The sequence below is a fragment of the Syngnathus typhle genome, linkage group LG10 (assembly GCF_033458585.1).
Source record: "Syngnathus typhle isolate RoL2023-S1 ecotype Sweden linkage group LG10, RoL_Styp_1.0, whole genome shotgun sequence".
Taxonomy (NCBI): domain Eukaryota; kingdom Metazoa; phylum Chordata; class Actinopteri; order Syngnathiformes; family Syngnathidae; genus Syngnathus; species Syngnathus typhle.
In genome coordinates this window covers 6,670,494-6,696,479 of record NC_083747.1, presented here as the reverse complement: position 1 = coordinate 6,696,479, position 25,986 = coordinate 6,670,494, and the positions used below count along the sequence as shown (strand labels likewise).

Genomic DNA, 25,986 nt, shown 5'->3' with positions numbered 1-25,986 from the left:
ATTCAGCTGCCATGGTTATGTAAGTAATTTAAAATAAAGTAATGCTGCTGTCCTGTTCAATCAATTTGTGTTTTTTTAAAGAGAGAACATCATACAGTACATGCTGTGAAATAGACAAGATCCAACAACAAGCAGATTTATTTTGTTGCTTGTTGAAGGCCATGCCTCAAAGCTCTTTCTCATCATGCAATGTTTGTAAACACACTTATTAAATTAATTATCTTTGAGTGGCAGATGGATTTGCTTAAGTGCTTCCATCTATAAAGCCAACAGAGGGAAAAAAGCAAATATGGAAGCAGTAATACAAAACTCCGATTTAAATGTTCAAAGTAAAATGGTAAAGACAAACATTTTACAATGCTGATTCTACTGTATCTATTGTTCATTAGTGATGTTATTACAAGACCTGGGCAGAAATCGTTATTATCCAAGGTAAAATATAAAGACTATAAAGAATCAACAGAAAAATCTAATTGTAAATGGTTAAGTAGACTACTGTAGTCATATAATGGGGACTCTGTGGAGCAGGGCTGCCCCATTAAGTAGATCTTGAGCTACCAGCAGCTCACGAAGAGTCAGTGGCTCTCATGGCATTAACTCAATCACTGCTGGCATTCCCACTTTGCATACTATTGACATAGCTGTGTGTAAAATAGTAAAAATATATCATAAAAAAAATATATATATATATATATAGTTTATAGGATGTGATATGTATGGAAAAGAAAAGCAATACATGTCTGACTTGTGTATGAGTGGTTTGTACACTTTTGTGCACACAACATCCCATGGTGGCTTCAAGTCATAAATAGCTTCCTGATAGAAATGTCTTGAAAGCGCAACAAACATAGCTGGGCCTTTGATCACAAACACTCACTGGGAGAACAAGATCGACAGCACAACCCAAGGAAATCCATTCGACGTTTCTTTTTGACAAACAGAATAAGGTTTGAGGTCGTTGAGAACACCGGTGTAAAAAAAACATTCCACATCATGAGAAACAAAAAAAGAAACTAAACATACAGAGACGGGGAGAGAGCGAGAGCTCACATTAACTTCTTTGTCACAGTCAGAAATGTATAGAGTGCCCAAGCTGGCCAGTGTCATTTGCCTTAATGATCAACCACGACTTCCCCTACAACAGGCGATGGGGGTCCATTGATCTTTAATGTAACCATTTATCCACTTAATTTCAGAAAAAGATAGAAAAGGAAACCACTAGCTTGAAAGCGGGCGATCAGAGCTCAAGTCAACAACCAACATCTCTCTGCCCACATTATAAATGTCCTGCAAAATTTTCAAAAATGTTAATAAATGTACCTGTAATCTCTCTATATATGTTTTTCTATAAATGACATTGTATGCTAATTAGGTAACACTGGTACATGTATTGTTATTCCCCAAGACTCTCTCATGTAAAGGTTTCCTAACTTGAGTGTAGTGAAGGTTTTTTAAATCCAATCAGAATTTCCCCAAACAGCAAAGTACATTATGTTAGCTAATAAGGGCCTGTAGAGTTAAATATGTCCAGTGCGTTTGTCATCTTTTATCATCCATCCAACCGCAAATTATCTGAATAGGGTCGGATACAACATGCATGCATTTCATTTGTTGTTTTGAAAATTGTTCAGCAGAGATTACATTTTCTTGTTCATTGGTTACCATTTAAAAGTAAATTGGCAAAATAAAACAGTCCAACAGTGCTCTCTTCTGTGTGTTACAGGAATTACAAGGCACATAAATTAAACTGCTCTCATATTTGCAGTTGTGTTTTCAAACGTACTTTATATTTTGACTGACTCCAATCATTCAGAATTACTGGAAATTTTGTGGGTATTCATATTCAGTTTTTGGAATCTAGAATTTCCCTGCAAGTTTATCTAGATCAAGTTCAGTTTGTATATTGGGCACTAATTTAAATTTGAAATGATGAATGTCCAATATACAATTCCGGGTACATGGACAAAAGTACATAGACAAAGTCTCTGACAACTTTTCCTCAATAAGAGTGGCGCCGGTGATCCTGATGATCTAATAAAAACAATTAAAGTTCCCATTGTCTTAGTTTGCACTTTGTTACATTTCTTTCCAAAATGCAGTGAGGAAAAATCCCATTGTCTTAGTTTGCACTTTTTGTTACATTTCTTTCCAAAATACAGTGAGAAAAGTCTTTATATCTTTTCTCTTTCTAGTACCTTTGAAAAAAAGGAGAGAGAAAAAATCATGAATATGATCACTTTGTTGAGCATCAACATAATACACAATATCAAAAAAATGGCATTTAAAAAGTTTATTAAAAAAATAGAAAAACTTAAGACTTGGGAAAAAAGGATACAGCTATAAGTCAGTCATTTACACATCCTTAATTACACAGATACAAGGTGGGATTGGTTTGGTGTATAAAGATGGAATCACTCACAGATCATCTTGGGATATCTTAACAAAAGCTGCCCCAAAAATGTTTCCAGTACTATGCTAATCGCATCAGTTTGGTACTCGGGATGCCAAAACAACTTGGCAAAACATTGTTTTGTCAAAGGCGCCACTAAACTCCTGCAACACTGAACAAGCCATACCTCATTCCCTCGCCATCATAAAGACTTTTTACAGGTTTAGGTTTGGACTTAAAACATGCAGATCAAAGTTAATGGGCCTCTTACAATTTGTAATGATTCTCAATTCTGTGACAATGGATGCGGTACTAAATCTAGCGGGAAACATTAAACGAGAGTTTCAGCTATGTATTGGGGAATTTGGTCTTCCAAGAAGGCAGTGGGCCTTTTGCTTTTAAAGAATTAAAGCAGATAAAGGCAGAACAAAAGCACTTTGCTGGTCAGAAGTAGCACCAAATAGTTTTGAAACGACGAAAGGAAACAAATGGTAAAAAAAAAGAAAATCATCTTTCCACATTACCCCGCTTCATGGAAAGACACCCAAATAAAACAAACAAAACTACTACTGGATAGGGGCAGGGGATAGACAAATGTGTTCATTCTAATTGATTGTAATGTGATGTAGATTAAACAGTAAATGCCATGAGATTTTTTGGCCCAATTCTCATACCACTACAGCAGTGTTGAAGTTGAGTTGGAAAGCAGAACACATTCAATCAAGGCCCTTAAAATTCCAGATATTGCACAGGTCAATGAGATTTGACAAAAGGGGGAGGGGGAGAAAATAAAATAAATTGTTTGGTCGGGGGAAAAACACTAAAAGGAAAAACTAAAATTGTGAAATAAATTAAATAAAAGCAACCTACTATTGCACATGAATGCAACAAAATTAAAGTGACAATGTGAACAACAAAAAATCCCTCCGTGACAAACACGAGCGAACTTTCAACACACAAACACGACTCAGTACATTCAAACAAGTCATCACAGTTCAAGCACTTCAGAAGATCCGTTTTTGTGCCATCACACCGAAAAACATCGAGTCAGCGTTGTGCTGCATAGCTAGAAAGGTAGTGCGTCGCTTCACTCGAAAGATCGGGCGTTCAAGCTGTAAGAGCGTTGCAATAGGAATGATGAATTCAGAGTAAGAAATTAGTTAAGGGGGAGAACTCATCTAAAAGGCTCAATATTTAAAACTGACAGGGACCAAGGGTAAGGCTAGATGAACCCGTTCACTACTATGGCACATGGACTTGGCTTTCTGACAGGCTTAATGAAAGTGACAGTGGTGAGGACCATGTCTGGGCTGTCAACTCAACTCTGGTGCTGGTGTGCTTCCAATGTGGAGGGAGTGTTTCTAAAGGGAAAACCTTTGAGGCTCTACAAGTACAGTTAAGACCACAGTCCTTCACCTGCCACAGGTAAGGAATTGCTTCGTGCTGGCAGAACAGAAGCAGAAATGGAGTAGCGGTCAGTTGAAACAATCTGAATTGACGCCCAGTGAAAGTTGCATAAAAACTAGCTTACTATGCAACAGTTTGTGATGACCCGAGCAAGGTCTTTAAAAGTAGTAGATCATATCAGTGCTCTTGAATGCTTCATCTGCTCTGATTCAGCGCTAGGAGATTTTCCCTTTTCCTGCGTCGCCAGGTGTTGCAGTTATACTGCTGCTGGCTCCTCAAACCTGGTTCCGTATTGTGGCCCTGAGGAACAAAGCGCCGCTGGGGACTGAAACTACCTTGGGAGTGGTTTTGACCACGGAGGTTACTGCTTTGGTTGTGCTTGAAGCCAAATTTCTGTGGCTCAAATGAGCCCTGGGAGTCTGGGCGAATGGTGAAGGCATGCTGGTGCTGCCCTCCCAACTGGGGGTGGTGGAGTTGGTGGAGGGGGCTGGGTAGAGGGCTTGTAGAGTTGGAGTGCTGGGAGACTGCAGTTTGTGCCATTTGTCGCTGCACCATGCCGACTGATGGTAGATTCTCATGGTAGAACTGGCAATCAGAGAGGGATCGAGAGCACTGGGTTAGGTTTTCAGGGACAATTGGACCTGGACCTGAAATGTTATGTAATGAGGCTTTTTTTTTTTTTTTAAGAGCAAAACCGAAACAGTGTGTTGTGGGAGGAGGGTGTCAGTCATGCGCAACACTCAATTCCCCTCACTTGATTAATAAAGTACATACGGAATCCATATTTAGTCTGTTTGACATATATGATAATATGATTGCCAACTGATGAAACCAACCTGTGGTGGGGTGTGGATAAAGCCTGCTGGATGTGCAGCCATTTGCATTATAAAATGGACTTGAGCCAAGTTGAGGGACTGGGGAAGGACTCCATTAGTGCTTTGAGGGGGATCAGACTCCTGAATGAAACAAAGAAATCTTTACTTTCAAGAGTTGGATGCAAAAAAAAAAAAAAAAAAAAAAAAAGGCATCTAACGCTGACCACACAATCCTGACATTTCTTAATGCATGAACGGTTTGATTTCTACATTCAATGTTTTAAGACAAAATATTATTTGGCCTTACAATGTCACTCCCAGAGGAGGAGGAGGAGGAGGAAGAACTTGAGCTGGGGGAGGAGGACGAAGAATGGTGCTGAGGGCTGTTGAGGAAGACTGGAGAGGACGAGGAGGAATCAGCACTGAGGGGGGAGGTCGCGTCTCGCTGATCTTCCACAGAAACCAGCATCAATCTGGCAAGGTCCTGCTCACAAGTCTCTACATCTGAATGCCAACAAGAGTATATTATGAGGATACACTTTTGTATTTAGAATACATCCTTGATTCAAAAGCTTATTTCTTCCATAGAAGATGGTAATTCTTTTTTTAAATTAATAGCACACCATGGTTCTGCTGGTTGGCATATTGCTTAGCTCCCCATGTTTTAATAGTCCAGTCCCTGTAGGCCAGAACCTCCGGGCAAACTTTGATAATCCGACCTAAAGTACTGCAAAACAAAAACAGTGGCGATATTAATCTTTATGAAAACAGACTCTTTGGCCTTATACTCTGTGTTGGCAGCTAAACATAGGCATGGGCTGATTAACATGGTTTTGAAAAGTCAAGGTTCCAAAAACAGTAAGACTGTCAGTCACCGGTAATGACCTTTTTTGTTTTTGAAGGTATTTGAAGAGATCAGAGAGGAGTGAGAAGTTCTAGGAAGGGGGAGGGAAAGGACCTGAGCTAACTCCGGTCCGGCATACTTATATGGATGCCTTTTGCTATTTAAATTTTTGTGCAATGTCCCTAAAAATAGTTAGAGGTATAATTTTAATAATGTGATGTTTTTGCTTACGGTTATCACTGTCAGAATCTAATATCTGCCCATGCCTGGAAACACAGACACACACAAAGGGATAACCTACCTTTCATACTCTTTGTTGGGGTATGCCCGAGCAAGGGCAGACACACCATGACTCAGGACCATGTAAGCAAAGTCAAACACTTGCTTGACTTGCAAGATTCCATACGAGCTTCGGCCCACATCATTGCCTATCAACGGTAAATACCCACATCAACTTCTAACGAAACAAAAGTAGTCTTGTAAAATATAAGAACAACATGTACGAAATAAATGTGTCAATTGAGATACAATATACAGTGAAATGGACAAGCAAAAAAAAAATCACTTCTAACCTGGCTGTACTGGATCCTCTATGCAGAGCATAGAACTCCTGTTGCCATTCCCCATAGCTTTGAGCATCTCCTCTTTGGATAAGTAGGCCCCCCCGTTGACCCGGATGCCCATCTTCATATAATTGAAGTCGCGCCCGTACAGCTCGAAAAATTCAATCAGCAGAATGCCCAGGTTGATGTTGGCACGCCGCGTGTCAATGCGAGGGTGCAGCTGATCAGCAAATGAGAGAAAACTAAATGGCACCATATCAAAATACATCCAAAGGCAGGTAAATCGTAAGAGTTGCTTAAAGGGACCACCATTTTACCACATCATTCATTAGGAGTAAGTGGACTAATATACAGGTATAGATGCCATTTGTCCTCAATCAAGGGCACGTATAACTGGTGCCTACCCAATTTATTTTGGGCACTTTGCAAATAAAAAGTTGAACTCTTTGAATTGAACTTTGTTAGAACTCCACGCTTTTTCTGAATTTAGCGATTGAACTGAAAAGACTGATCATTTTCAACAACAACAAGCTGAAACGTATAAGAGTATTCGTCTTTTAGATCAAGTGGGAGTCAGCATCAAGCTGACTCTTCAATGGATTTCGCTGGTCTTCTTTTTGATCCGCTCGCTATGGACAATTTGGAATGCGAGAGGAAGCCAGAGAAAATTGTTGGAAGCAGAATAAGAACAAAACTTTACATTGATGTTCCAAAGATCCTCCTGCATTGTTTTTATCACTTCAGAATTAAAATGCTCACATTAGGTCTAAAAGTGTACCTGCAAGAAACTGATAGCCATCAGTATGAGACTGTAAGAGCTGATGCCTCCTGTAAAAACTTCATTGAGATCCCTCTGGAGTAGGAACTGCTTCAGTACGAAGATCAAGGGTGGCAGAACAGTGTATTTCTGCAAGAACGACGCGATGCATTAGGAAACAAAAAATGACAAATGGCCGTGGACACTGTTCAGGGGTATGAAATCTTACCTTTAAGTAGCTCTTAATGAAGTGTGCTGCTTTGACAGCAGTCTCTACATTAAAGCTGATATCAACTTTGACCTCGGTTTTGTGGTCTGTGAGCTTGATGATGGGCACCTGGGGGGGGGGGGGGGGACAAAGAGACAGTTGGAATTAGTGTCCAAACACAGACAGCAATTAACCAGCGGTCGCAACAAACAACCAAACAAAATGTCACTGAGATCGGTGACTTACAGAAGCTTTGTCGAGAACTTTAATAGGATATGGCCCTGAGACATTGTGTCTCTTCAGTGCTTGCTCTAGTTCCTGCAGTGGAGGGTGGTCCCACTTTCCAAACACCACCAGGTCAATGTCACTGACAACCCAAGGAAGATGTATGAGAGCTCATGTAACAACTTATTGGGGAAAGAAAAACCCACTTGACTGCATAGTTTTTGTTCAGCCTGAATTAGTTACAATTTCTAATGAACAAATTGTGCCCAGACTATATTTTAATATTTTATAGACCATTGTATATGCTTTCATTAGTAACAGGTTGGATGGCAAGCAGTTGCTATGCTTAAACTCCCCCAAAAACAAAAAATCATAAACAGTGTCCTGCCAAGCAGCAAGTGGATGTTTTGCTTTTCCTCTTTCAGTTATCAATAACACAAAATTTGTTTTCAGACAGAAAAGGCATGAATGTTCAAAAGTGAACACTACCTGGTTGGTAGATAGAGACCTGTGCTAAAGCTGCCAAATATCTCCACCTAGAGAAAACATTGAAATAATCCTAATTTGAGTTGACAGCCAGACAATATACAGTGATAGAAAGGGGAACGTGATAAAAAGGGGGAGAAAATAATTCAAATCAGCCAGTCAGTCAAATTTTATACAATGGCCATACTCTCCAGTCAAATTAAAATTAATTAAATAGAACATACATTTGTAATTGTCAGAGTATGGAAGTGAAGCATTATTTAAGTATTTTGCAAAGACTTATTCTGGGACTCGTGGGAAAACGGCAGTTTCCGATGCAGACGTAAATTTGTAATGGTGTGCCCAAGTAACTCCTTCCAACACAAACCTGTGCTGTGGGCCAAAGTTCCTTTATGACGCTCTCGATCCTGTTCACAACATCTCTTCTCATGGCTTCCTCCTCTGGACGTGGTGACATGAAGTTGAAGAAGTCAACTATCTCTTCATGGAGACTGTATGGTAGCAAAGAGACAGTCTTATTATTCAGTCCAAGTAAGTAACAAAATGTTAAAAAATAAATACACTGAAATATTTATTCTAAAAATGTCATGAGTGACAACCCTCGTGAAAAGGCAAAGGGTTTAGGAACTTGCACTGGTCCTGTATTGCTCCAGACTAGATTCACCTCTGTCCTGAGCAGACCTCGACATTCAAACCCAAAACAAGAGCATTCTGTGTAAAACGCGATCTTTAGAGCTGTGGTCAAGGGAAGGCAATCGGCATCACAAATTAGACTTTTACACAAAGCCGAAAGTAGAGCAAACTATTTTCCTACCTGAAACTCAAGTATCTTCATTCACCAGGGATTTACATAGACAAATATTTCAGTAATGAAATATAGTCATGGTCGTTGCATCTTTGCACATCCAGAAAACATCCATATAAAACCAGTTTATTAGTAGTGGTTCATCAGGGATGATTTGATTTTAGATTTTATTTAAAAACACATGACACGTGCAACACCAAAATTGACCACATCTAGACTTTGAGGGGCCTTGTGCGACCCCTGCACTGTACCTACTCAGACCTACCCATTGACCCCGGGACTGTAGCGCCTCGTCTTCCAGAGGCTGCAGGAGGAGTCTGCGCGTTGTCCACCGCTGCCGTGGGTCAGCAGCGGGTTGATGCCGTGAAACGAGTTGGCTCGGTTCAGATACCTCCTCCGGCCCGACGTCTGATAGTAAAGGCGCTGCTTGTTCCCGTGTGGGTTCTTCATCCTGGCGGGGGTGTGGCCGCCAGATTGTTGCCTGCTGCGACAATGTTGAGTAGCAGCGTGGAGCGACGGAGGAGGAGGATTAGGAGGAGGAGGCGGCGGAGGGAGAGGAGGAGGCGGTGGGTGTTGCTGCCGCCTCGCGTCGTTCTCGTCCTGCTTGTGGTCACCGTACTGTAAAAACCTGCTCGCCTCTTCCGCGACGTTTAAATTGTCTATTTGGAGAGAGGATCCGGAGGGAGAAGAGCTCTCGGCCTCCGAGTCCAGAGACGAGGAAGACGGGGACAAGGAGCCCTTCCTCCGGGCGCTCCCCCTCTCTTCACCGCTTTCTCGCTTCGACAGTTTCCCGATCACGACACCGAGCGGCGGCGACGGTGTCGGAGCAGCCACACTTTTACAATAATCACCGCTGGAGGCTGTTGAGATTGCGTTGAACGTTACGTTGTCGCCTTGGTACTGAATGCGGTCGTCAGTGCCGGAATTTGTAGCAAATCCCTGAGACGTTTCCCAAATGTGCATCCATAGTGAATTGGCAGGTCCCTTCTGCTCCGGCTGGATCCAAGCGGTCCTGGGATCCATCGGACTCGAGTTTGACCGACAACCTCTCAACGGGAAAATGGCAAGCAAGTGGGCAAAATGTAACACGTTGCACTCAAGCAAACAAATGGTTGCCTACCGATCTGGTTTACTTGTTATCCTTGAATAGCTTCATGTCCGGAGTCTGGCGTGGTTATTAAAAAACGGCTTGTCCAACTCCGCTCCCCATGTCAACCAGCAAAAATGGCGCACCCAGCAGCACTCTCCTGCATCTGCGCATGTGTGGGGATTTAAATCTTTAAACACACCTCTCAGCACCGCCACATGCGTCAAATTAGCGGACGGAGCACCAAAAGTTTACGCCGGAAATTGGAAATAGTTTAGGTTGGCTTTACAGGACACTTGTTTCAATTTTAGAAATGGTTCATACAAAAATTCAAAGCATGCACGATTTCTTGGAATAAAAACGCAACTAATATGATTCCAGGATTTACAAGAAGTACTAACATGAACAAAACAATCCCAATTCAAAAAAACAATGCTTTCCAACGTGGGCAAATATGAGCCCACAACACCTTTATTCAATAACTTGAGACTTCAATGCATAGTTGCATTAATAATGAATGCTGGAGACAATTCACCAACAATTGAAATTTGCTTTTCTGAGGTAAACCAACCAATCTCAATGAAAAAGTACATATGTACACCACTAAAATTACAATGTTTTCATCATTGGTGGCTTTATTTCAAATGAGAGTTTCCAACAATGTACATAGTACATTTTACTTTGAAAGACCGTATTAAGTTACTGTTAAATGTGTCTTTAGTAACCAGTGCAGGATAGCTGCATCATACAGTAAAAGGGTTAGGGTACATGTTTACATATACTAAACAGTATCCTTACACACGAGTCTTGGCATGTCAAAAACACAGAATGTATCAAAAAAACGTTACCTTTAATAACAAAAATAAATAATCTGAAACTGTACATTTACTGTTGGTGCACTTTTCATAGAAAACGTATTTACATGATACATCAGTTTGCCGTACATAGATCAACGTAATTAACAAGCTAAAATGTTGACTCACCACAACTCAATGCCTGTGTCTGTTGGACAGAAGGTTAATAGTTAAAATACTTATTCAGAAATAATACAAACTACAATGTTTGTTCCATGTAATTTTGCTTGTCCGGTCTGAAAATGAATAGCCATTAAAATAACAAAAAACAAACTTCAAATCAATACGATGTGCAGATGACTGGACAGGAGTGTAAAACTAATAACAGTAAACGTGCACAGCATGCCTTGGGTCATTACATTACCCAATGTTACCTTTCTTTTCAAATTCCTCCAGAAATAGCTTTGAAGAGTCTGTTGATACCTTACATGTCCTTCGGGAATATTATGCTTTCATGAAAGACTGAAATTTGCAAAGCATACACTGGAGATGTGCAAAATGATATCACTCCTTTTATGTTTTGAAATAAATTATGTAGCGGTTTTGTAAATAACCAAGTCTTTGTGAAACACACATCACTCATTTCTAGACCTGTCTGCAGATTGAGCCAAGCTGAAAAATGCAGCTCGTGACAAACGAGGGAACATTTTGTGATGCTTCTTCTCGCCAACCTGCAAGTCCGTCCAGGGCCTGTTTGGGGTTGCATGGGGACAAGTCAAACATGCAGTACACAGCTGCTAACTGCACTTCCCACGGTATACCTGGCCATGAAAATAAAAACACTGAAATTAGAAGTCTTGGTCATCATAGAATCCACACTGTGCTGTATTTGGTTGTTGGGACGCCAGACAATAATGTGAATAATTTAGCTTTTTGCTCTTGTTTCATACCTTCACTTTGGCAGTGCCTCCCAAAGGTATTGATGACATTGGCCACAGTTAACACTGAAGAGATGTTCTTCTCCTTGATTCCCAGCTGACCTAGCATCCCTGTTCAAATCAATCAATACAATAAATAAATAAATGCTGATTTGCGTCATTGTTGATGGTGGGAAAAAGTGTGAGTACCAAACACAACTAACCAATTAGCCGGAGGACGGTCGCAACCGTCTCATCAGAGATTGGCACTTGCTGATCTCGAGGCTGTGACATCCAGCTGTTCATAAGTGGCCACAACTCTTTACTGGAAGTGCAGAAAAAGATTATTGAGAACAGTGCTCCGTTCCGGAAAAAAATAATGAATCACAATACTTAAGCAAGACATTCCAAGTTAATTTCAGTGTGTGCAAATATCAGTTTCAGATTTTTAATTACAAATAGGTGGAGGGCAATTTCAAAATGATTTTGTACCTCAAGACATTGTCATAGACCCATTCCCATGACTTTTGTGCACAAAGGAGATGCAAAGTGAAGACCTGTTCCCAAGCCTCTGTTCCCAGGTCGGTACCATAACGACTGTGTTTCAAGAAATACAGCCTGGAACCTGACTTCATCTCTGACAGTGTCTTAGAAATCAGAGGGTCAATATCACAGGGTGGCTTCTGTTGGGAAACAGAGAGAGGTTCAGTTTCGGTGGGCCTCTTTAATTTGACACACAACATGACTTCATGTTAAGAGCGTTATATACAAATAATGTGTTTGTACAATTTGTTAACTAGCCAACACAGAATTCTGTAAGATTGGTTAGACAATCTAATGTAAGCATTACAGTAAGTTGTAACTTGCTGTATTTTAAATACAGGCTATCAAAGTTTTGTTTGATGCCTTCCTTTACCTTTTCCCATCCGAGGTATGCTGACAGGAACTTTGAGAGGTCTTGTGGAGCTTTAAGTTTAGTGACCGTGTGGACAGCTTGGCACAGGAGGCTGTTGTGAGATAAAACACTGGGCCATGTTGTTGCCATAAACAAAATCAGTTTGGTGGCATTGGGGAAATCTGCAACAGGAAAGAGAAAATATTAAAATGCATGGACTCAAGTGGTTGGATATATGATCAAATGTTTGTAGTTGTTCATTTCAGGGAAACAGCTTGAACAACGCTTTGGCTGTTTACAATGTAAGGTCAACTTATTCAATTTTAATTGTATCTACATACTATGCAGACAGTTCTTCATAATGCATCACAATCACAATCCTAAAAGCACAAGACAAAGAATATTCCCAACCTTCAACGAGCAAGCTGTAAGCCAGGATATGAGCCTTTTCAAAATCACTCTCCTGTCGACAGATGGCTGTGTAGACTCTGCAGAGGGCCTGTGCGTGCTTTTCACACATGTCCTTTTCTGTTTTGAGTTTACCCAAAATAGCCAACTTCATATCAGCTGCCTTTAGGTAAAGAAAAAAACAAACACGCAGTAGTACACAGCCAAACAGAAAGGGTCAGAATTTGTCATTGCGTAGTATTGAAACAGTTGTACGTTGAATAAGTATTGAAAACAACTTCTTGTGTGATGCAGTACTACAGGAATGTAAAATAAATAAACATACTAACCAAGGTGCTTTGAGAAATCTCGGAAATGACTTCTTTCTCCTCATCTCTCAGCACAGGTTTTGTGGGCAGGTTACCAACAAATATGTGGCTTCGGATCACAGGCAACAGATCGAATGCCTGATGTTCAATACGCTCCAAAAGGCGGATACAAACACTTTTCTCAGCAGGTTCTTCCAACGCCATTGATAGAACCGTTTCTGCACTTTTGAGCGGTTTGTGCTTTGCTGTTTGAAGCGATGCTGAATTATAGTCGCCGTTTGTCAAGGAGGCAGGCGCTACTTGGCTGCCGCTTGGAGAGCTGCCATTTAGCCTGGGGAATTTGCTATTTCTAAGCTGAGGGGACTCTGTGGCAGCTCGTTTTTCTCCTCTCATTTCAGTCTTGGTGGAAGTGACTGTTGTAAAACTGGACGTCTGACTGTCAGTTGATGGCGGTGAACTTTCTGAAGAGCTAATGCTAAGGTTCCCTCGAAGAATGCTCAACGTGCGAGCCCGTGCAGACATTTCTGGGTACATACTGTCGAGAATCCTCATTGAGTTATCCTGCGGTGAAGAGTTTATCGGAGCAGGCAGGCGACCTGGGACGGGCAGAGCATGTTTTGGGGTAGCAGAACCAAACTGAAGCGGTGACAAGGGGACTCCGTTTGGAGGAAGGGGACTGCTGAGAGTTGAAGATGAACAAATTGTCAGACTGTCGGGAGTCACCGAGGTCTGGAGCTGAGTGGAAGGTGAGGCCAATGTATTCTCAATTGGGGAGGGAAAGGAAAGCTTTCCAATGGCATGCCTGGGATTGATTGTTCTGCCTATTTTTGGAGGTGTCTTCAGAGGAGTGAGGACAGGAGGTAGTGGTGGACCCATTTCAGTCCAAACTTCACGTAAGGACTCCAACCGTTCAATGGGTTCTGTAGTTGCGCTCGTCACCATGATAGCCGTGGACGTACTACTTCGGATCATATCGCGGTTTTGTGCGTCAGGCATTTCAGCAAAGGTTTCTGATTGGCTCTGTCCATTCACATCTACAGAGGTACGCTCTCTAGTGGTGACTGATTGTCCATTGCAATGTGCGTCTTGAGGCAAATCTTTGACAACAACCTCTTCCAATACACAATTGTTCTGAGAATGTTCTGGCATTTTGCTTGGTGAAAGGGGTTTGCCGGGCTCTCCGGGATAATCTTTCACAGTTTTCGCATGGTTTTCAGGCACATTTCTATTGAGGCGGGATGAGTAACAGGACTGACTCAATTGACGGCACAGCAAATGCACATTTTGTTTCAAATGTGGACTTTCAATGTTGACAGTTGTGTCTGAAGGAGACTTTTCTCTTAAAGTGTCATTCTGAAGATTGGTCAGTGTAACACAGCGTATCTGGTTGGAAATGGTTTCATCTGCTGGTATGTTGCTACTTGAGTCTGACGGAGGTGGTCCATCAGCTTTTACTGTTTTCTGGGCATCTTGCACTTGTTTGTCTGCATATAATCCCTCATTTTCTTGTAGGTCTTCACTTTCAGTATTTGTGATGCTACAATTAATGTCACAGCTTGATATAGATGGTTCATCTTTTTGCATTTCCCAGTCCTCTTTATTATGCTCAGCATTATATTCAGGATTTAAATCTCCACCATTTTGATATTCCGGCACAGAGGGACTTGAGTCTTGAATGTTGTTTTTCCTTTCAGATACGCCTTTCTCCTGTACAGAGTTGATGCAAGCTGAGAAAGCAATTGACGGCACATCCAATACTTCCACGCTGCCTACAGTGTTTGCTTTAGGGGATTCCCCACAAGGAGCGGCATGGACTTTGTTGGCATCTTTCTCTGTAATAGCAAGCTCATCTTTGATTGGCTCTCCTTGAGCTTGTTCTTGTAATTCTGTAGAGTTACAATGGTCTTTTTCTTGTACCTTGCTCGCAGCACAACTAGAGTGAGGTTCCACGCAGCACAGCTCATCATTAATAGTACTTTCTGGAGCATCCTTGACTGAAACATCTGGATCCGATGTAGATAACAATACTAATTGCTCCACAGTGTTCCCCTCAATCTGCACTTCCTCACCATTCAAGCTGGGTCTTGCATCCTTTGGCTCTGTGGTGACACTTGATTCATGTACATTGGAGGTGCATTCAATTTCATGTTTTGTGACATTAGACAAACATGGGCTTTCTTCGGGTGTTGTTGAATGCGGTTTTGGAGAAAGGTGTGACTTTGATGTAGTGTACTGAAACTCCTTTTCATGAAGACAGTGATCGGGTGTGACGAGTTCTGTTTCTTTTTCCTCTGTCTCCATATACTCTGTTCCGCTCTCCTGGATGGAATGAGAGAACAATCGATGATTAAGAAAGCATACGCTGCGTTTAAAACTGCAAGTGCTGTAATTGAATCGTTGTAAATAGTCTTACAGATAGTGGCGACAAGCAGTGAGGTAGAGGCCTGAACCATTCCAACAAGTCATCGAGGCTGGGTGCGTTAAAAGTCTCAGTTGGTTTGACTTGTTCGGACAGGAGATAGTCGTTTGTTGGAAAGGGTTCTTGCGCTAGCTTTTTACTCATTGTTGGCGGAGATGCTTGTTTCTTGTTTCTTTGTACACGAGGGGATGTTTTCAACTGTGTGTAAAAGGATTTTGTCTGGCTGGGGGATCTTTGGATATCACTAATACTGTGGAAAGGAGTCCGGCATCGATTGCTCTGAGGAATGCCTTTGCTTTGCGGAGAGGTGTGCCCTAAAATTACAAAACAAAAATGAGGATGTGTATGAAAAACATGAACACGCGATTATTAAAAGGCTGGAAGCTGCAGTGAGTTTTATCTTGAGATGTTACCATGTAAATGCAACAAGGTGGCTGGCTGCAGGTGCTCCGGTTCCACACATGCCCACAAGTGCTCGAGAAGTGATCGAATCTTTTCTGTAAAAATGGCATCCACAAGAAATATTTAAAACTTGTTACAAGATATTGAAGTTTATATTATTCCTAAAGTAATTCATATCAACAGCACACCTTTGTCAACTTTATGTTCTGGAGGTGTTCTTGCCTGAGTTGATATACTCCTATATTCTGGGTAGAGAAAATGTAGACACGTTTGTAACAAGTGTGCACTGTTCACCTGGTGCAAGTGCATGTAAACTGTAAAGTTATACATTTCAGAGTACAATGACTTTTCTTACCTTTATTTCTTTCTCTCTCCAATTTTACCAATTTTCCCTGTAAATACAACATGCCATTTTAATTAACTAGGATTAATTCTTGAGTGTTTTCCTCATACACAATCAGAAATGTTACTTCATAAACTGCACCTGGAGGTTCAAAATACTTCTCTCCAGCAAGTCCTTCTCCTTATTCAGCAGTGATATTTGATGATTCCTTTGGGAAACCGATTCTGAAGGAACAAGGAAACATAAACTGATGCAACAAATTCAAGGCATATTTCTGCCTTTATAAATATAGAAGAATATTTAAAATACCTTCAAGCAGTGTAACACTATTAGCAAGTTTTTCTTTTCTGTTAATGGACAAAACAGTAAGTTAGAACCTCAAACATCTTAAAGGCACATGCGTACATGAGGATTACAAAGAAAAAAAAATCTTACATGCTTGTTATCCTGTCTTGATCCTCTATCAATTTTGCAACTTTAGCTGCATTTTCTTTAGACGTTTTCAAAGACATCTACAGAGACGGAAAATGTTACATTTCACATGCCACACGCAGATTGACATAAACTGATTCTAGAGTGCACTTTTACTTACTTGGACATTTAGCAAATCATTTTCTAACATGGATTTTTCCCGCTTCAGTTGTGCATTTGCAAGTGACTGAGTTTCCATGAGTTCTACATATTTTACAGAAGCAGTATTAAATGACAACAAATACTTGCAAATTGCATATATCATAATCATAAAATTAGCACTCCACTGTGTGACGTCAAAGTACCTTTGATGGCTTTTAGTTGGTTTTCAAGCTTTCCATTCCTGAAGTAAGGGAAACAAAGTGAAAAAAATAATTACAACCATAATCATACGAACTGCAAGATTTTTGTTGGAATAATAACTTACTCAGCCAATGTAGTCCTGTTTTCTTGCTTCAACTTGTCAACCTCTTCAGAGATCTGACCATAGTCCTGAAGAATCCTCTACAATAATTCAAGTTGGAAAATAATCACATTTAAAGCAAGACAACTTTTAAACACATTTAGTACAATAAAAAATTCTAATTCATATGGCAAAGTAAATATGTTAAAGAACCTTTTTAATGACACCCATGACTGTTACTGAAAACTCACAACACTACAGTACCATGGTTACTCAAACAGACCAGTGTTTTCCAAATTAGATACACATTCTGGGTGGGCACAAACAATGTCTACAAAAAGATGTCAACAAACCAGGTAAACTCATACTGGAAAGGTGGACATAACTAGAAGGCCTACGTTTACCATACAACCCACAGTCACGGTATCATGAAAAACACACACACACACACTAATAACAATGTGGTTTAAACAAGCCTAAATTAGGCTAGAGATTTTGCTTGATTTAATACCACTATTCATTAAGAGTGCTTATGACGCAGTGTCTGTGGGTTGTATGCCCCTTGGACCCCCCCATTCCGCCGCCTCTGACCTCATCACGTTACTTCCAATAGGAATTTGTATTTTCTGGACAACTCGTACCTTTTTTTCTGCCAACTCTGCTTGCAGAGCTTCATAATCCTCTGTCTTTTGCTCTAACGTTACCAATCGACCTTGAAGCTCTTCGTGCTGTTGTCGCAGAGTAATTGTATCACTGAAAAAGACATATCCAAGTTTAAATTAATATGGAGGACGTGCAAGAGACAGAATAGCTTGTTGTGTTGATTTATGTTAGTTTAGCGTCTGCTAAGTTATTTTGGACAATTGGAATAACAAATACGTTAAAAAACTACACTCAGTAAACCTACAGTCTTCTATCTTGTTCTGATGTCAGTGCATAAATCAATACTCACTCAGTAACCAGAATCTTCTGTTTCAGTGATAAAAATGATGACACGTATTCCGCTAAACTCTGTATGAAGTGACAAAGACAAACAAATGATAAATGACATGAAAACCAATTTACTCGGATTAAAAAATAAACTGAAGATTTCTTTGAGTGTCAGACCTGGTGCAACACGGAGCAATTTTGACAGTTTCCCGTCGTCGCGTCCGAGGCTATTGCTACACTTTGGGGTTGGTTGTCCCCTGGCATCATGGTATTGACAAAAAACAAACTAAATTGAAATCTAGATCTTATTCTGGTCTACATTCCGGTAGCGTGGCCTCACATGTTCAAAACAAATATTTTCGCGTCCTCGACGTTGCCAAGGACCTAAGGCAGGACCCAACTGAGGAAACTTGCGGTAATGCCAGCCTAAAAACATATGTTTTTTGTTGAAAAATAATGTAATACTAAGTTTATATAAAAATTACAAACGTTTCTAAATTAATGTAGTATTTCTATACGCCTTCCTCTTTCGCTTGTTGCTTTATTCTACCAGACTAGAAACAAATTGATTCTGGCAGTTCATAGTGACCAACAGGGCGTTCCCAAGACCGATGCAACTACAACAGATATGACGCGTGCTTTGCTACTTGTCACGGCAACTGATTACATTTGTAACCAAGTACTATGGATAGTTTTAATTGTCAACAATTATGTTGAGTCACAGAAATGATGGCATTGGAGACATAAATGTTTGGTATCTATTAAAGTTTTAGTGCGACCCACTCGTATGTGTGTATATATATTTGCAATTTGCATTAGGAGATATCCCCAGAAGATGGTAGTGTTGTACTCTTTATGCATCCTTCTTCTCAGCATAACCTCTCGTCAATCAGGGTGCTCTAGCTTCATTACCATTTCGGGGCATGTGCTCAATCCAAGAAAAGGGAGAAAATACTGTATCACAAAAAAAATATAGGTAAAAAAAAATTAAAAAATCATATACAGTTCGATAGATAGATAGGGGGGGGGGGGATTTGGGTTTCCAGCAGCATTCATACCATTCAAACTAATGGGTTTATTTCCCTAAACTCAAACTATAACATTAACAAGGAAGTTACAGATACTCTCAAAACCTGTTAAAAAGGTCACATTTTTGTGACTCAGAACGATGACCTCCTCTGGGAGCTGTCACCCTCTCGTGGTGGAGGAGTTTATGCATCCCATTGATTTATGTCCTGTCAGGGTAATACGGGTCAAACATGTCCCAGGTAAAAGACCAGACACGTTCATGACTGGTGAAACACTATTACCCTGCAGTCGGATATGAACAGTTTAACTCAAAATAGGAGAATTTCTTTTATGACTTGTTTTGCAATCCTGAAGTTGACCCTCGGCGCGCGTGGCATAGTAGCCTATGAACAACCGTTGTGGCGGCTGGCTTGACGAGACTGTCTCCCGCAAACTTGCAGGCTATGCCAACATATGTGCAAGCATCCCAAAAATACATGATTGCTGTTGTCACAGTTGTCATGAATAGTACACTGTAGCAATGCTCTATTATCGTCACCATGTGTTGGGCCACGTTGAGATTATCAGGCATGGTCCTTAACCTCATGTGCCTTAATTAAAATGTATACAGCAATTCCATGTTATGATATAGAATTAAACTTAATTCAACTTTGTTGTCCATGACACGACCAAGAATTATTCACGAGAACAAATTGTGCACATTTAAACCTACTGGTTAGTCATTATTAACTAAAAATCTGGACATTTATTTGATAACTTCTCTAGCCGGTTTTATGATATGAAATGAGCAGTGCTGCAGTCCTTTCAGCGGTGTGGGAGGTTGTCTTGGATTGATGCCATTCAACTAAAGTTCCTGATGGAAAGATAACTGTATCTTTAGGTGCACCACCTGAGTGGCAAAAGGACTAATGTTCCTAAACAGATAAAGTCACAGATAGCAAAGTTTTGATCTGGGCTAAGTAAGACCAGTTTTGAGTAATGCCTTGCCTTTTACCGGATTTATCTTGATCACACATGATTGTTTACAGGAAGTTGCTGTCTGAAAGCCATTGTTGCAAAAACAAAAACACTTTATCCTGAGCCCTCTCTCTTCTTCTGGTATTGTGAAACTGCTTTTTTCACTATAAATACTACTTTGAAAGTTGTTCTCTTCTCTGGCCATAAACAATTAAATCAAGTTTTGACTTGACGAGGGAGCAGACAGAAAATTCCGCAATCTTCAGTTTGACAACGTGTGTGGCTCATTTCCCATAAAATGGAATGAATTAATAAAGCCTAACTGTGTCTCTGAATATAATAAAATGCATTACACAGCACTCACAGATGGTTTAGATTAATTAGAATGAAATGTCTCGCCAAAGCACAACACTAACACGATAATGCATTGACGAGAAGCTGGCTGTCATGGAATACTCTTCAAAGAAAACAGACAAGCATTTTGACTTTTCACAAATTTCACTCTGAATGAGTGTCAACTCTAAATAAAATCTGTTGTATCTTAGAAAGAGCCGAAACATGTACATGACGTACATTTAATTGTTCTTTTATTAACATTGTAAACATTGCTGCAACATTGCACAAGTCATTACCTGTCAGTTATTCTATAGCCAGAATAGACCAAGGTATTGAACATGTATTACTGTAACGCGTTCACACTGACCTCACACTCTGATTTATTGTGGGATTTGAAGAAAATATAGTTAGCAATTAAAAAGGTTATCATACATCTTAAAACTTGGACATACCATCTGTTGTTGATTGTCAGGTGTCAAACATACATTATTTAATTAAAAATAAATTAGGGATGCATGATAATTATTGACCCAACTATTATCGCACTGATTTTGGCATTACGATTAGATGTCAAAAAATCCGATAACATATAAAAATGAAGATCCAATGAAGCAGTACTTTGCATTTAATATAAAGCTTTAATACTTTTTAGTTGAAAAAAAAAATCATGTGCTGCTTTCTATAGAGGCCTGTAGTAAACTCTCCTCTTCTGAGTTTACTGAACGTCAGAAAGAAACGTAGTGCATATTGAGAGGGACGGCCCAGTGAATTGTGAACACCCTATTTGACATTCATTTACTTTATCGTTTTCTTAGGCACTAAATTATGGCTAAAGTTTACACTTGATAATCCATTCAAAACAAAGTATTTGCTTTTTTTAAAAGAAAATAAATGTCCAATTTGAGAAATCTAGTTTTAGATTTTTTATATACCAATAGCAAAGTCATATTTGGTTAGGACAAACCTATGGAATATTTCTTTCCTCCAGGTTTGGACAACCAACTATTCACTCAAAATAAAAATATAATAAAAGAATGAGTAAGTTATGAGTTATCTGGATCAGTTTTGAGAAACAGGAATTTATTGGTATCAATATGAAAAACAAAAATTGTGCACCTCATATTTGTCAGCTTCTAATGAAACAGTATACAAAAAAATGAATGGGCTAATGGTAGAGTAATAATTGTTCACAGTTATACTGCTTATTAATACATTTCTGCTGCAATGATGTATTGTACAGCTAATAAATAAAGATACAGAGCATGGGTCAACAATTATTTTGCTCATTCATGAAACTTGATGTTGTCACTTTTTAATGGTGACAAACAACAACATTGTAGCACCGTTGAGTATAAAACTAGTACCTCAAATATCCAAGTTTTTTTTTCCCCACCTTTTGAATATGAAAAATCATATTTTAACCAGCTAATACAAAACCCACTTTGGACTTTGAGCTTTACAGTAAAATGATTTAGCTATGTCCCTTTTCAATAGCTCTTAAGTATTGTCAAGGATTGTCTGCCAACAAGGACGCATCAGATGTTTGAACTTGTCTCCTTCAGATGGGGGACATGACAAGAACATTTTCTGGGATTCCTCTTTTTCCCGGCGGAGAGTTTACCAGTTTATTTCTCCAAAGATCTAAGTTCTTCAAGCACAGTCTTGATCACATTCCTGTGTAGTACTTCTGGTTTTCTGATGTCCAGCATCGCAAGGAAAGAAAAAAAATGGTTGCAGCTCGCTGGAACTTCTATTGTCCGTGTGCGTCGCACAAGCACACATCAATACGACTTTTCAAGCATAGGCATTAAGAATAGTCTTTTGACTATCTTAACTAGCTTCCTGTCTGCATCACATAGATACTCTTCCGTGATTACAGGTTAGAATTTGAACAGGAATGGCAGCACTGCTTTCCATAAAACTTGTGGTTGCACACGCCATGCTGTGGCACCAGATAACACCAATGGAAGTAATCCCAACAGGCCACATCTGTGGAGAAGAAATAGGAAATGTGTTTGCACAGTCAGCAATTATTTTGATCCTGTCAAATAGTTTGAGTACATACAACATCAACCCGATATAACTATTGGAAGAGCACATTTATTTGATTAGGGATGTGAGGATTTCAATTTTCATTTGCCGATTTTGATCTGATTTTACCGATTGAGGGTCTTCCACAATAACTCTTTAGTGTGTTGTACCTACAAAGTTCTACATTTTTAAAATAAATTGTTAATACCTCTCTGACTGTATGAATAAAAACTGTACATTATTAATTGCAGTGACTATGCTGTATACATTTTAGTCATAGAGGAGGTTCCATACCCTTTTTATCAGGTTGTGGGCAGAAGTTGGTATTACAAGCCTGAGACAGTGATGGTTTTAGATGGAGGGCGCAGGCAGATGAGGGTTTTCTATGTGCTAGGCATTGGACTGTCCTCGCCTGCACTCCACCACCACATGTCACTGTACACTGATAGCAGAAAGACAAATGATCATATGAGTGATGCATAAATTGATTTAACTAAATGTACTATATTCTTTTGTGAGGAGATGGAAACATTTCAGATTGTACATTTTCTCCCTTACCTCAGACCAAGGAGATGCGTGCCATTCATGTCTTGGGAGAGGTAAAGGTGGATGATGATGTGCATTCCACCGCTGGACTGATGGGGTTGTGCGCACTAGACACTCAGTTAAGAAGCAGGGCCGATGGAGTGCCACTTTGGGCCTTGGGATATGCTGGCACCGTTTGGCGGCAAGTTCTCTGTACTTGCCGGCGGCATCCTTTAGGGAACCAAAAATTAGGATCTTAGTAACTAGAAGCTGTGACTGTCATAAAACTTGGGGAGAAAATCTATTGTTTCAAGTTAGGTCTATTCAGTCTGTATTATAAACAAATACCTTTTCAGCACACTTGATGAAACGTGCTTGATACCCGCGGTCACATGTTACTGAACACTGAAAATAAAAAATAAAGAACAGGGATGAGGGGAATAGTTTGTAAACAATTAACAAATGTATACAACCCTAGCACAATTTCATATTAGCTCCATCACAACTCCTTAAAAATTACCTCTTGCCACGTTGAGACAAACCACTGGACTTTGCGTTGTTTCTGGCAGCGCTTGACGAAGCAGGATTCTTGACTAGCAGGTTTCGGCAAGCCTACGCACAAACTATCTTGCAGAGTCTGAGACTGTGTACCTGTGATTATTCTTGTACACAACACTGTCCTCTTCCTCAGGCCATGACCGCATTTGCGGGAACACTGTAACAGAAAACAAGATTGCTCATTACGTCACAGTTTAAACTTGATGCCCTTCTAAGTAATTGAAATTAAGGAAATAAATAAAAAATGTATATATCTACTTTCGGTTCGGATATTTGCTATATGTTTTCCTATGGTTCAAAAGAAAATGACCACTGTTGTGCCACATTCAAATTAAAAGCGAAGAAGCTTCTCTGGACATAGCATACCAAAAGCAAGGTGAAAAACAATCCACATTTTCCAAAGAGTGACACATTTCCTCAGTATGTTCTTTGAAATAGTCCTCCAATTCTCTTAATATCTATTATGATGCCAAGTACCTTTATCAACATCTTGAAAGAGTTTTGCCAAAGTCATGTGAATGAGTCTCTATAGTGGCACAGCGTGTCACAGTGTTAGAACACCACTTCTGCAAAGTAGTGCATATATTTGGGGTGACAAAACGTTGTATAGGATTCAGACATGTCGTAATAGAGCAGATCTCAATGGGCCCATATGAGTTTAAAGTTGTTGAGATCATAGTCATAAAACACAGTGAAGTCCCAGGTTAAAGGTTTTTTTAACTCCCCATTGAGCACAGCAGGAAGAGTTGTGTTTCTGCATTGAAAAAAAGTTTTGTTCCACTTGTGTTTGTGTTATCTCACATATGTATAGCTCATCGACACTAGATGTGTCAAGGTGACCTTATATTCACCTGTGACCATGGGCTTGTGGTCCAAATTGGTGGACAACTCTGGGTGCTGCAGGGCTGCCTCCTGACTGGAGATTGCTGAGAACAGTAAGAGTCAGCAAGGATGTCATCTTTGGTCTGACTTTTTTGGACGCATTGGACCTGCCGTGTCTGCTCCCCTCCTCCACAACTCTGACTGCAGGCTCCCCATGCCCCCAAAGACCAGCTGGGAAAACACAACATTGCCTGCTGAGTCAACAAGTCCAGCCTCCCAAGCCCTTATTCATATGGCAGGAATTCACAAATGACAGTGATAACTACACAATAGAAAATATAATTCCTCATAAAGTGATATTTTATAACTTTTGTGTTTGATAAGAAAGTTATGGTCAACTGTAGGTATAGTTTAATATTTTTTTGGGGGTGTCAATAAGAAATACAAATAAGAAACAAAATATTACAGATTGTATTGGACAATTGATCACAAAGATATGTCAATGGTAAGCATGCATATGGTGCTCAACTTGCATGCAACACTTCAAATGTTTCTGCAGCTCTTACTTGTCATCTGTTTCAAAAGAAAAAAAGAAACTGTAGCAAAACGTTATCTGCGTGAATACCCTCCGATGCATGGCAGAGTAGTGACAAAGCCCACCGACGCAGCAAAGTTATTTTAAATAAATTAAAGAAATCTCACCTTGGGTAATTTACATTGCACTATTTGAAAAAATGTCACTATTATTACAAAATGTAAGTTTTTATGACAGCTATCTTGGCCATCTTGCCCATGAGCATCCACCCATCCATTTACTTTGTGTCATGCTTAACAACACAAAAAGGCCTGAGCCAAGATTCCTACTTGCACCTTGTTACCACAACAATGAACAATAATCCTATGAAAGTTCAAAGAAAAGTGGCAGAGCACTGACAAGAAAGATAATCCACCACTGTAATTGTGCGATTTTTCTTTTTTTTTTTTTTGCTATCTTTGACACCTGACACATTGCATGCAATATGGCCCACAGGCTTAACTCACCGAGCAGTTCAACATTTGTTCATGGCTGACTGGCTTCAGAGCAAGTCATAACAATCCAAACTCAAAGCTTTTTGACTGGAACTAAAAGCCATGTGTTTTAACCCCTACTTTTCTTATCTCTGGGCTCATCCCCGCTAGAAGTAAACACCACATGTGGTTTTTATTGCTCATATTTAGTCAAGGCTACTTAACAAATGTGCTGCAAGACTTATCGTCTCATAACTCTTATTGTGAAACAACCATGTGCATCGTTTTTAATTTTTACTGCATAACTACTTAATATTTATTCAGAGACTAATTAAAAGTAAGCTGGCAATACACCTCGTGACCTCAAATGTAGAGTGCAAGTATATTAATCTTTTGTCACAGGGTTTATCATTTCTCCCAGTACCCCGCCCTCCATTTCCCCAATCATCATTTGAAAATCCACCCAACGTGTACTTGTCATCACTACTACGTGTTATCATTTACGTATGCTGGCAAAACCTTCAAGGTCAAATCAAATACATACAAGAGCGTTTTAAAAAAAAAAGATCATAATGTAATATGATATAATGGTAATACAAAATGGAAAAATTTGCTGGGACCTGTTAGAGATTTTTTTATTATGGTTGTTGGTTGGTGTCGTATTCAATTGGACTACATGCATGCTACTGACTTTGGTCAGTTCTTGAGAGTTCTTAACGTTCCAAAATGTTCTTATCGCGTTCTCATAAGAAGATATTCCTGCATACATAGCAGCACACGGACTCGCTCATTGTTTAGTCTTGGTCATGTTCTTGATCAAGATGTTTTAAAGCAACATCTTGAT

At 39.8% G+C, this 25,986-nt stretch overlaps 3 protein-coding genes across 4 annotated transcripts in view; all 3 read right to left on the bottom strand.

Moving 5' to 3' along the window:
• Positions 1-2,275: 2,275 nt before the first annotated feature.
• On the bottom strand, positions 2,276-9,744 carry LOC133160894 (terminal nucleotidyltransferase 4A-like). Its single transcript, XM_061288983.1, has 12 exons — positions 8,765-9,744; positions 8,062-8,185; positions 7,698-7,744; positions 7,230-7,350; positions 7,005-7,112; positions 6,797-6,925; positions 6,028-6,238; positions 5,757-5,883; positions 5,235-5,338; positions 4,919-5,115; positions 4,633-4,752; positions 2,276-4,381 (listed from the first exon to the last, which is right to left on the bottom strand). The coding sequence occupies exons 1-12, from the start codon at positions 9,520-9,522 to the stop codon at positions 3,992-3,994; spliced, it is 2,436 nt and encodes an 811-aa protein (XP_061144967.1). The 5' UTR covers positions 9,523-9,744; the 3' UTR covers positions 2,276-3,991.
• A 459-nt stretch (positions 9,745-10,203) lies between these two features.
• On the bottom strand, positions 10,204-18,261 carry ice1 (KIAA0947-like (H. sapiens)). The gene is made up of 20 exons (XM_061288982.1): positions 18,054-18,261; positions 17,899-17,957; positions 17,588-17,699; positions 16,971-17,047; positions 16,849-16,886; positions 16,665-16,747; positions 16,508-16,584; positions 16,382-16,419; positions 16,214-16,296; positions 16,085-16,121; positions 15,918-15,974; positions 15,741-15,824; positions 15,322-15,641; positions 12,930-15,227; positions 12,604-12,763; positions 12,214-12,374; positions 11,790-11,980; positions 11,522-11,622; positions 11,331-11,429; positions 10,204-11,201 (listed from the first exon to the last, which is right to left on the bottom strand). Exons 1-20 carry the CDS (start codon positions 18,141-18,143, stop codon positions 11,026-11,028), a joined length of 4,341 nt encoding a protein of 1,446 aa, XP_061144966.1. The 5' UTR covers positions 18,144-18,261; the 3' UTR covers positions 10,204-11,025.
• A 2,171-nt stretch (positions 18,262-20,432) lies between these two features.
• Positions 20,433-25,986, bottom strand: part of LOC133161163 (A disintegrin and metalloproteinase with thrombospondin motifs 16) — a 32,489-nt gene continuing 26,935 nt past the window's right edge. For both annotated transcript variants that reach the window (XM_061289434.1, XM_061289435.1), the window contains 6 exons: positions 24,164-24,365; positions 23,275-23,469; positions 23,103-23,159; positions 22,788-22,985; positions 22,524-22,671; positions 20,433-22,187 (listed from right to left, as the gene is read on the bottom strand). In XM_061289434.1, coding sequence (XP_061145418.1) covers positions 22,072-22,187; positions 22,524-22,671; positions 22,788-22,985; positions 23,103-23,159; positions 23,275-23,469; positions 24,164-24,365 — 916 coding nt within the window. In that variant the 3' untranslated portion in view covers positions 20,433-22,071. The remainder of the gene's footprint in view (positions 22,188-22,523; positions 22,672-22,787; positions 22,986-23,102; positions 23,160-23,274; positions 23,470-24,163; positions 24,366-25,986) is intronic.